The sequence below is a fragment of the Tarenaya hassleriana genome, unplaced genomic scaffold (assembly GCF_000463585.1).
Source record: "Tarenaya hassleriana unplaced genomic scaffold, ASM46358v1 Cleome39, whole genome shotgun sequence".
In the NCBI taxonomy this organism is placed as follows: domain Eukaryota; kingdom Viridiplantae; phylum Streptophyta; class Magnoliopsida; order Brassicales; family Cleomaceae; genus Tarenaya; species Tarenaya hassleriana.
In genome coordinates this window covers 365,894-376,457 of record NW_010966822.1, presented here as the reverse complement: position 1 = coordinate 376,457, position 10,564 = coordinate 365,894, and the positions used below count along the sequence as shown (strand labels likewise).

At 37.1% G+C, this 10,564-nt stretch overlaps 2 protein-coding genes across 2 annotated transcripts; one reads left to right on the top strand and one right to left on the bottom strand.

Moving 5' to 3' along the window:
• Nucleotides 1–2,910: 2,910 nt before the first annotated feature.
• Nucleotides 2,911–3,871, top strand: LOC104822911 (E3 ubiquitin-protein ligase RDUF1-like). Its single transcript, XM_010554271.1, has one exon. It carries the CDS (start codon nucleotides 3,029–3,031, stop codon nucleotides 3,719–3,721), a length of 693 nt encoding a protein of 230 aa, XP_010552573.1. The 5' UTR covers nucleotides 2,911–3,028; the 3' UTR covers nucleotides 3,722–3,871.
• Nucleotides 3,872–4,462: 591 nt separating this feature from the next.
• Nucleotides 4,463–6,336, bottom strand: LOC104822910 (myb family transcription factor PHL8-like). The gene is made up of 6 exons (XM_010554270.2): nucleotides 6,035–6,336; nucleotides 5,843–5,919; nucleotides 5,692–5,752; nucleotides 5,472–5,562; nucleotides 5,293–5,362; nucleotides 4,463–5,177 (listed from the first exon to the last, which is right to left on the bottom strand). Exons 1-6 carry the CDS (start codon nucleotides 6,159–6,161, stop codon nucleotides 4,668–4,670), a joined length of 936 nt encoding a protein of 311 aa, XP_010552572.1. The 5' UTR covers nucleotides 6,162–6,336; the 3' UTR covers nucleotides 4,463–4,667.
• Nucleotides 6,337–10,564: the final 4,228 nt, after the last annotated feature.

Sequence of the window (10,564 nt, the reverse complement as noted above, 5' to 3'; positions counted from 1 at the left end):
CCCGGGGCTAAGGGATCGGGCACTCCGGCTCTCAAAGAGAGACAAGAAAGGAGTAGAAGGGCTAGGAACCTCATAGTGCTTGCTCTAGCGGATCAGGTTCTAAGGAAGGTCATATCCGAAAGGACGGCCTTCGGAATCTGGAGGAAACTAGAGCGGTTGCACATAGAGCAATCTCTCCCCAATAGGATGTACCTCATGCAGAGGGTGTCAGGGTTTAGGATGGACAGCTCTAGGACAATAGAGGAGAATTTAGACATTTTCCAGAAACTATTGTCCGACCTTCACAGCCTAAATGTGAAGGTAGAGGAGGAGCATCAAGCAGTTTATCTGCTGAACTCCTTACCTCCTGCTTATGAGCAGCTGAGGGAAGTCCTGAAATATTCCCGAGCTACAATCTCGGTGGAGGAGGTGAAGGCCGCAGCTAGGATGAAGGAGCTAGAGCTTCTAGCTCAGGGTACCCTTACTCGGGGTACGGGGGAAGGATTAGTGGTCAAGGGCAAACCCGAGAAATCGGGTGGCGGGAAGAAGAAGGCCAAAGACCAGGTGGAGTGTTGGTATTGCGGCAAGAAGGGACACTATAAGAAGGAGTGTAGATCCTGGAGGGCGAAGGAGGAGACCGAGGGTAAGGGGGTAGTAGCCTCGGTTCAGGAGTATGATTCGGAGGTACTTCTAGTATGCTCCGACTACTCCTCGGGTGGAGGTTCGGAGGTGAGGTCTCCACGTCTAAGTGGAGTTACCTCGGGTAGGAAGCTCAGGGGAAGGGGCGAGTGAGGGAATGCCGGGTCACCGGGTAGAGTCGGTGAGGGTAGTAGCGCTAGGGGCATTTCCTCTCGGGGTGGAGCACGTGCTTGCACGTGTTCCGAGCCTTCGGTAGAGTTCCTATAGGTCGACTAGGGGAGTCTTCACGGGGTAAAACCCATGGGGGCACCTTAGTCGGTAGGTGGGGTCCGGGATAGAGGTCATAGGTCGCTTGATCTTTACGGGGATCAAGAGTTAGGTGTGTTAGTATGACTCAAGGTTAGTCTCGGGGCAGTCGGGTAGACTCGGGGGACGGGTAGATGTCGGGGCGTGACCCTCGAGGGGCCATTGGTGAGGTATAGACTTCACCGGAGGGGGTCACTTAGACGGTCTAGGGAGTCATACTAGTCTAGGTCTTAGGAAACCTTCGGAAGCGGAGGTGTCGGGGAACACTCGCTTGGGTAGGTTAAGTGCGTCGTATCACGCTGAGACGTGTTTATGACACGCTCGGTAAAGACTCCTTTAGAAAGGTAGGTTCAATACGCCTTGAACCATGCCCAGAGGGGGAGTTACATGGAAGTTACGGGATTGGCACTCTAGGGTTAGGCGTGTTTTGCTTGCTCCGTATTTTTTCTTTTTTGCAGGTTTGCAGAAGAAGGTGGAGAATTGTGGGGTCTTCAGCAAACCCTTTAGGCGAGAAGGAGGCTTTCGAAGCCTAGGTTCGAGACAGAGGGTTTGAGGACGGAGGGGCAATTCGGTCTTTTGGTTTTGTGGTTAATGAAACCCTAAGGTTTCATTTATCACTACAGACTTGTTCTTGGCCGTTTTGGTTTTAGGGTTTATTCTCTGAGTGTGTGGCGAACGATTCTTGGTTCTCCGGTGTCGGTGATCGGTTTTTCCGGTGGATTTCCGACTGTTTCTTTCTTGTAACCCTAGTAGAATGCTGATCCTCTTCCCGAGACGTAGGCACCGAGTTCTCTCGGTGCTGAACTCGTATATCTCTGTGTCATCTCCTTTCTGTTCTGTTCTTGAGCGTCGGAGTGATTACGGTGAGGAGTTCGTCGGGCCGATTACTCTACAGGAAACAAGATTAATCACCAAGTAAATCTCGGTGAAGCAATCAAAACAATATGTCGAACAAGACGTTAATCTCCTGGCCGTTTGAAACACACATATTCTATTTCCCACTTTTTTTTTAATTTATTTCTCTTTGATTATTCTTTCTATATTTTACCACCTTAAGTCGTTGACTCTTTTTATATATATTTGAACATAATTTATGTAAAACAATAATCATATAGAATATGGGACATTATCCCATTTTCGCCAATATTCTAATTTAAACATATAGTAACAAACATAAGAAATCTCATATATTTCTTCATAGTATCATAGCGTAAAAGTCCATGAACCCTTATGTTCTAAATTTTTTTTAATCTGAAATTCTCGATCATATAAAAACCGAAGAGAGTTCGAGTTTTTTTTTTGGTCATTTTCATCCGCCATATACATCCCTTAAAAGGTCGCATGAGGTGTATTTGGGATGATTTTGGAAATCTTCAAGAAAGAAATCATTGTTCATACATCGAACATGCCAACGATGTTATAGAACAATTTTGGTGTACCAAAGAGGAGGTTGACACATGGATGACGAACTATATGGGGAAGTTCAAACCATGTGTAGAGGATGAACTATATGAAGAAAAATAAAACGATGGGGAATGGAACGTAGAAGACATCCTAAATCAACTCCCACTACAAATCAAAGAGACGTTGGTGCAAACGGTCAATATAAACAATTTTGAGTTAAGTATCTCGTTTCTTAAAACTAATGAATTTGCTATATTGATTAAAAGAGGTCAATAAGAAAGCCAAAGAGAGTCTATCACAAATTCTATAAAATCTTCACGTGGTTCGTACTTAAAACTCTGCTTACATTGATAGAAAGGAAGAAGATTTGATGATATTTCAAGATGAACGATTTTGTTATTTTTTTTATGTGCTGTAAAACTTTAAAAAAAACGAACTAAGTTCTATTGAGGAGGACAGTTTCGGCATTATAAAATCCGCACGGGTAAAAAAGGGCATGTGACGGTCCATCCATTTCGATAAGACCAATCATGTATCAATAATATTATATTAAAATGCTAAAAGTGAGAGACGAAACGTTTCCAGATCTTTCTACAAGCTTCCTTCGCAGTTCGCACCGCTCTTAAATCACAGAAACTCTGGATTCCACCTTCATGTGAGAAGATAAAACAAAGGCGAGGAACAAAAAACCTCTGCCGCCATGGCAACAGAACGAGAAGCACAACGAGCGGAAACTAGAACAGAGACTCCCTCTGTTTTCCAAGGAGTTCTCAGGAACAGAGACCACCTCTTTCTCTTCACGCCCTTCCTCTTAGGATTCTCCGATTCACATACCCACCGGAACCCTAATCCAGACCCGCCGGGAAATAACGCCCGCGATGATCCTCCGCCGCCTGAGAGAATCGTCCTCGTCAACCCCTTCACACAAGTCATGGTCGTGATCCACAGATCACCGGGCTCGGATCCCCTGCTCCGCACCCTAGTCGGGAACCGTAAATCGGGTCGTCCTCCGGCGTCGAAGGCCTCCGTCGACGCGTTACCGGCCGTCGAGATCGAATCCGGCGGCGGAGAGTGCGCGATCTGTCTGGATGATATGGTGGTCGGAGAGACGGGGAAGGAGATGCCGTGTAAGCATAGGTTTCACGGACAGTGCATAGAGAAGTGGTTGCTGCTTCATGGGTCGTGCCCTGTTTGCAGGTTCGAGATGCCTGTTGATGAAGACCAGGCCTCGAAGAAGAGAGACGACGATGAAGGTGGTCAGAGAGAGATCTGGGTAAGGTTTAGTTTCAGTGACGGCGGTCGGAGAGGCAGAGATTCCGAGCATGACGCCCTATCTGACAACGGTGACCAGAGTGTCTCCGGCGAAACCAATGTCGTGGAATCTGAGAATTAGGGTTTTTTCTTTTGTCATTGTTCATCTTCTTCTTCTGAGTTTTTGATTTGGGTTTCGATCTCTTGAGTTGGATTCTCTGTTTTTTGGTGCAATGTGTAAATTTTGGTGCTTTTTTTTTCTTCTTTAAAAGAATTGTTTTCCTTTATTTTATTTTGTTGGTTAAATGGCTTAAAAGAATTCTGCTTGAACTAAAAGAACATTCTCCGAGTCAGAATCATGACACGGAAGATTCTGTCTGAACCAGAGGGAAGCAGCAGCTTTGGTTCATTTTGGAAATAAAATAACACCAACATGGAAAGTAAACAATCAAATACACTCTCCGCATGGAAGATATATGATTAAATAAACCTCAGAAAGGATTATAAAAAAAACAATCACTAAGATATTAATAATTCTGTAATTTACATCAATGCTTGTTTGGTTTGGAGTTATGGGTCCAATGAATTAGTCACGATTCGTAAAAAGAATATTTTAACATTGTAAAAATAAAATAAAAAGTCGAGAAAAAAACAAAGATTCGAATGTTTCCGAAACTCAAGTATGGATGGTGTCTTGTCACTAACAACTAAAGCAAAACCCAACATGCTTATGGGTTAGTCTCATCATTATTATAATCTCTCCACTTTATATTTATTGGATATTCTTAATGATTTTGCCTCTTCATTTCATAAAGTTTCCATCTTTACTTTTCTTCTCCTTTTCCCCCAACAAAATCCCCTTTTGCCACATCCACAAGCCTCCTCCACCAAATCTGTATACTGTATTATATAATATACGTAATAGAAATTTATATAATATTCCCATTTGTTCACACGCAAAATCTATAGTTTTATATGGGCAACCTACGTACGCAAAATGTTTTAAAACATTATCTTATAAAACCCAAATTCTTGGCTCTCGGACCTAATCCTGTGGTTTGGAAAAAGTTTCAATCTCTTTCTTGTAACTAACTCAAGCTCAATCTCAAGTGTTCACCTCCGTAAACTCCGACGGCTCTCTTCTCCTGAGGCTGTTCCACGCAAACGGCGTCGTTCGAGCTCCTCCTCCTCTTCTTCGTGTTCATCCCTTCTGGTCTCATCTCCATTAATGGAAGCTCCAGCGATCTCCTCGTGAAGCTCTCGCAGTTTTCGGATTTGGTCTCCGTGCTCTCTGACGAAGTCAACGAGCTTTCGACCGAACATCTAGTTTGAGGTCGCACGTTTTTGGGTTTCTTGGATCCCAAGAATCCTCCTTTGGTTTCTTCGTCTTCGTCTTCTTCTGCTTCTGTTAGTTCGGAGAAGGAAGAACTCGGGCCACCATTATTCACCATTGACGCTAATCTGGAGAGCTCGGATCTCGCAAATGCTAAGCCGAGATTCGAAGAAGTGTAACCAGAGAGAGTTTCTTGAGCTTTCTTCAACACAGACTGTAGATACTTCCCTTGTGCCTCTATCTTCACCTGCAGACGCCTCTGTACCTAAAAAGGAAGCAAGAATTCAAGATACCGACACATGTTCGAATGGATTCAGACAAGAGGGATAGAGGAAAGACATGCATGTTTCTGATTCGTCTCTAGGACAAACGAAACTCACTTCAATTTGTTCATGCAGCTTCCTCTGAACTTCCATCTGCATTTGTAGCGCCTCTTCCATCTGCTCGCTTCTGTGTCAGAGACCAAACAAAAAAAACAAAAATCATTCAAGATTTGATTCCAAGACATTAATTAAGATCCGTTAGAAACACAATCTTGTCCGATCCCTTTTATCATTACTCGTCTTGTTTTTCCTTGGTGGCTCCGCCTTCGACACCTTCATGGGCGTTGTTGGTGTGAACTTCTTGGTTTTCATCGGCAGGGACAGCCTCTGAAAAGAACAAAACAAGATCCATGGAAATGGAAATGATTTAACCCACTTGCTCAAATTATTGTCCAATACTGCAAAAACCGAAATAAATATAAAAATATATGGAATCATAATCAAAGAGCTTGTGACCTTCGTGCTTATCGTTAACGCAGCTTCCACCGAGTTGCAGGCTCTTCCCAAGCCGATATTTCTGCAGAAACGAAATGAAGACATACCGATCAAACATCAATCAAAGGAAACAAATTTATCTGTATCAAATCAAATCCACATGTTCTTGAACCTGTAAATGGCTCTTGAGATGGTACAACGTCAGCCCAGGGATACACATCATCTTCATCACACCCTTCGGCGTCGCTTCTGCAACCAAAGGAACACCAAAAAAAAAAAAGAATTAGACAATGGATAAGATTAAAAAAAAAGACACCGGACTCGGACAAAAAGAAAAGAACAGAAGAAGACGAAGAAACCGAACTCTCTGGTCCTCCGAGCTGATTGACGGCTTCAACGAATCTGTGATGGAGCTCAGAAGTCCATTTCAACCTGGGCTTGGTGTCGGTGGACAAGACGAGATTCATGCTCGGTTTCTGAATATTTTCCATGAACACGCATAAGATTTCCACCGATGATAAGAGGAAAGATACTAGGATCCGATCAAAAGGGCTTTTAATTTAGGATTTGTTGTGTTTGTTGCCACAGATTTGGCGATTTTATAATCGTGGAGTTGTTGGGTCTCTCTCTCTCTCTCTCTCTCCATATCTGGAAACATGAGTGGGGTTGCGTTGGAGGAGGGAATATATGCTCTCTTGACCCTTTCATCTTCTTTCCCTTTCTCTTTTAATTTCTTAATATTTTTCTTTTTAATTTGGACTTTTTTTTATATTGTGAATAATTAATTTCTCTTTCATTGCTCATTTCCCAATTTCACACAACTTTCTTTGTGTTTTTTCACTTTGTAATTTCGTGTTTCTTTTCCTTCTTTGACTTGATGTGGTTAGACAGAATCTATGATGCAATGAGATCAGATAAGGATGTTGTCCGCTTCCGTGGTTTTTTTTTTGTATTGGCGACACCGTCCTAATTATGTACATACACACACACACATATATATATATATAATAGTTAACTAAAATGGCGCTTAATTTCTGCTTTCCAATATATAATCCATCTGGTTTTTTTATGTCGAAAGGGTATTTTTTTAATATCTATGGGTCATAAAGTATGGAAAATGAACATTCAGATTTGAAATGTATAAAAACCCGTATCTATACAGATATGAACTTGGATATAACCTCTGACCATTATGGATCCGTTAATACAATTAGAAGCCTTATAAATTCAATTAAGTCAAAAGGTTGGATCAAAAGATTCTGATCAAATTTAAAAGATATGTTTTTTTTTCCAATTGGAATCAAAATTTATAATACTATCGCATTAATAATTATTATCTCATAAAATAATGCGGGAACTTGCAACCTCTAGTTCGTATTTATATTTGATTATTCTAAGGGACTGATTGTTTTGTACTTAAATAGTCTTAAAAATCTGTAAAATGTTTTAATAGTCAAAATATACGAATTTCGTATTAAGTGGTGGAAATAATTTTTAGTTTGTAGATGCATGGGAATTAGTTCTATAAATTTTGAGTATTTTAGAAGTCTTATAACGTTATTGGTAGGGGTGAACATTCGGTTCGATTATTAATGGAATCGAACTGAAGATATTTCGGTTATTAATCGAATTGAATCGAATAAACAATTGGTTATGAATTCGTAAAATTCAAAATAATCGAATTCAAACCGAATCGAACCAATTAAAATTTAATAAACGTTTGGATTTGAATTTTGAAAACCCAAAATAACTTAACCCAAATCGAATTGAATCGAACAATTTATACATCTCATTTATATATATTTATATACATTCATGTATTCCTAATTTAGATATTGTATTATTATTATTTTACTTATTTCATTATTATTGTTTAATTATTTGCGAGATTTATTCGACATGAACATTTGAATATGAGAAGATTTATTTATAAATATTTTTATTTTATTGTTTTTGTATCTAAATAAATTATGACATGAATTTAAATTTTGTTGTTTTATATATTAAGATAATAATGATGATATTTTATATAATATCTTGTTTAAATATTTTTCTATTATAAACAATCTATTTTTTAAATATTATGACCAAACCAAATAGATCAAATTTTTATTTGGTTATAATTTTAAATAGATGCGATCGGGTTGAATGAATCGAATAAAATTAAATAACTGTTTAATTATAAATTTTTAAAAAATAAAATAACCGAATTCAAATTAATTTTAAGCGATTAATCCGAACCGAATCATTTGCCCATCCCGCGTTATTGGTAAAACTATGATACCTATTAGATGAGATATTTATACACGCGTTCTAGAGTTACAAAAACAATTGGATTTTGGGTTGGATTCTACTGGTGGGGAGGGATGTAATTTCTGGATCAAAATGATCCATATACAAAAAGTTGGTAGTCGGGCCGAAGGCGTGGGAACCATTCTGATTATAAAAAAAAAACAATTGGACTTGAGAATATAAGATATGACAATTGATAATAGCATGCATATATACGCGTGTAATGATGTGTCCCACCACCATTCTTATTATTATTATTATTTGCATCATGCCATCAATTCCCCAAACATTCTAAGCAAAGCATTTTAGTATATCACAGCCACACACACATTATAATTTTGGCCTATTGATATTATAATCCTATAAATATCGGATCTTTACTCGGCTTGTATAGTAATCTCAGCGCCAAATATATATACACTGGCATTTATTTTTTTTATTTTTTTTTAAGATTTTGGTAAATGATTTTGTCCTGAAAATAGATAAATAGCTCTAATTCATTTTGTGCGAATATATTTAAAACTAATAATGTGTTTGTATGTGAATTAATTATGATGTTTTTTTTAGATTAAGTAGAATTGGCTGTGATTGGGAGATTCTTTTTGTTGGATGTAGGGATGAAGGAATCTACCTTATTTGTCTTTTATAAAGAAAGTGAATCATATAGTCGGATTTCTTACAAATATAATAATATAAATGATTATTAAAAATAGTTAAATTAATAAATAGTATCTAATGTGTAACCCGGAAATGACCACAACAGGTTTTTCTGTGAACCTTTTTCCAGCTGGCAGTGTTGATGTCAAAGTACCATAAATGTCTGGGTTTTTTAATCATAGAAAAATAATACTTACTTACTTATCAAATAATCGAATTGAATCAAATAAGATATAATTGTAATCGAAACGAATCTCATTTAAAATGGAATGCTTATAATTTTCTAAACCAAAAAAATTACATCGGATCTAATAAAAAAAAAATAAACAAAAAATTCGATAATTTCTTTCAAAAATTAACCTTTATCTATAAAACCGAATCAAACCGTATCGAAATAAAACCGAACTAAATCGAATCGTTCCAAAGTTAATATAAAACCCAAATGAATATAATTTTTTATAACCGAAATAATCGAATCTGAATATAACCGAATCAAATTCGAACCGAAACTTGGTCACTCCTAACACAAGCAAAAATTTTGAATTTAAAAGAAAATAGATTTATGTATATCATGTCTATTTATTTTCTTTTTTATACTAATTTACAGAATCTAAACATATATTTATAAAAATATAACATATTTTTATTTCAATCATGTAAAAAGGATTTCATAGCCCTTTAAAGGACAAGATCATTGTCACATTCTTTACACACATATTATTACACTACTAATACAGTTATACTTGCCTCCATCGATTGGCAGCGGTTATAACCTATAATATTATAAATATTCGTTTATTTAGAAAACGAGTTGTGGGTTTTTCTTTTTAAATTTAGATTTACCTTTTATTCTATTTTTTTTATGAAATCCATAATAAATGAAAAAAAAAGAGGTCGAGAAAATGGAAAAAGGGAGTTTTGTGAGAGAGCTAAGGAATGGGATCTGATCTTCGAATTTATCGAATTACGTTCGTCGGAATCGAAATCCAATTAATGATTAGCCTCTTGATCCTTTTTTGCTTTTTCCTTTTCTTAATCTAACTAAATATAATGTTTAATTAATTACTAATTAGAGCATGACAACACTATATATCTCCCTTAGAATGTTTTGTTTAGCCAGACCATTATGTTTTCAAATTTATGGATCCCAAATTGTTGATTTGGTGAAATGGATAATATTATATTTTCTGCCACTTATAACTTGTATGGCACCGATTTATATAAAAGGGCAGTCCGGTGAACAAAACATACCCTTTGAACGGGGTTCGGGGAAAGATCCCATCACAAGGGTGTATTGTAGGCAAACATTATATATATAATATATATATAACAAAAAACGGAGATTTGGTGAAATGGGTGATATTGTGTGTGTATATAACAAAAAAAGGGACCCAATTACGGAAACGGGAGAAAACATCTTTTCCTACTCAACTTCGAGTTACTGTTTCGGTGGTAATCTTTCATTTGTTCATTTCCAAAAGAATGGAATATTATTTGCAATCATTCAACCCATATTCTCATATTATATATATATATATATATATATATATATATGTATGTATGTATATATGTATGTATATATATATATATGTATGTATGTATGCATGTACGTATGTGGCCCGAATGTTTGAGAAACAAGCAAAGCAGACAACCAAAGCAAAGAGAGGACGATCATACCTAACTTTCTCTTTAACCAGCTTGTTTTTTTCATTCTTGGACTTTTGAAAAAGGAGAACAAAAATATTCTGCAATTATTTTTTTTGGAAATTATTATAGGAAGCATCTGTGTCCCGGATGGAAATATAATTTCTGATCAAAATCTCTCTCTCGTACCGACGTTCCACAATCACAATATACAACATAGTACATGTACTGTTACCATATATATATATATATATATATATATATATATATATATATATATATATCTTTTTTTTGGTGATAT

Bases quoted from the DNA above. Each gene is read 5' to 3' on its own strand.
- LOC104822910 (XM_010554270.2), bottom strand. From the start codon at position 6,161: ATGGAAAATATTCAGAAACCGAGCATGAATCTCGTCTTGTCCACCGAC. The intron at 5,920-6,034 runs GTTCGGTTTCTT...CTTTGGTTGCAG, and splicing joins TCAGCTCGGAGGACCAGAGA to AAGCGACGCCGAAGGGTGTG. The intron at 5,363-5,471 runs GTAATGATAAAA...TCTCTGACACAG, and splicing joins ACCAAGGAAAAACAAGACGA to AAGCGAGCAGATGGAAGAGG.
- LOC104822911 (XM_010554271.1), top strand. From the start codon at position 3,029: ATGGCAACAGAACGAGAAGCACAACGAGCGGAAACTAGAACAGAGACT.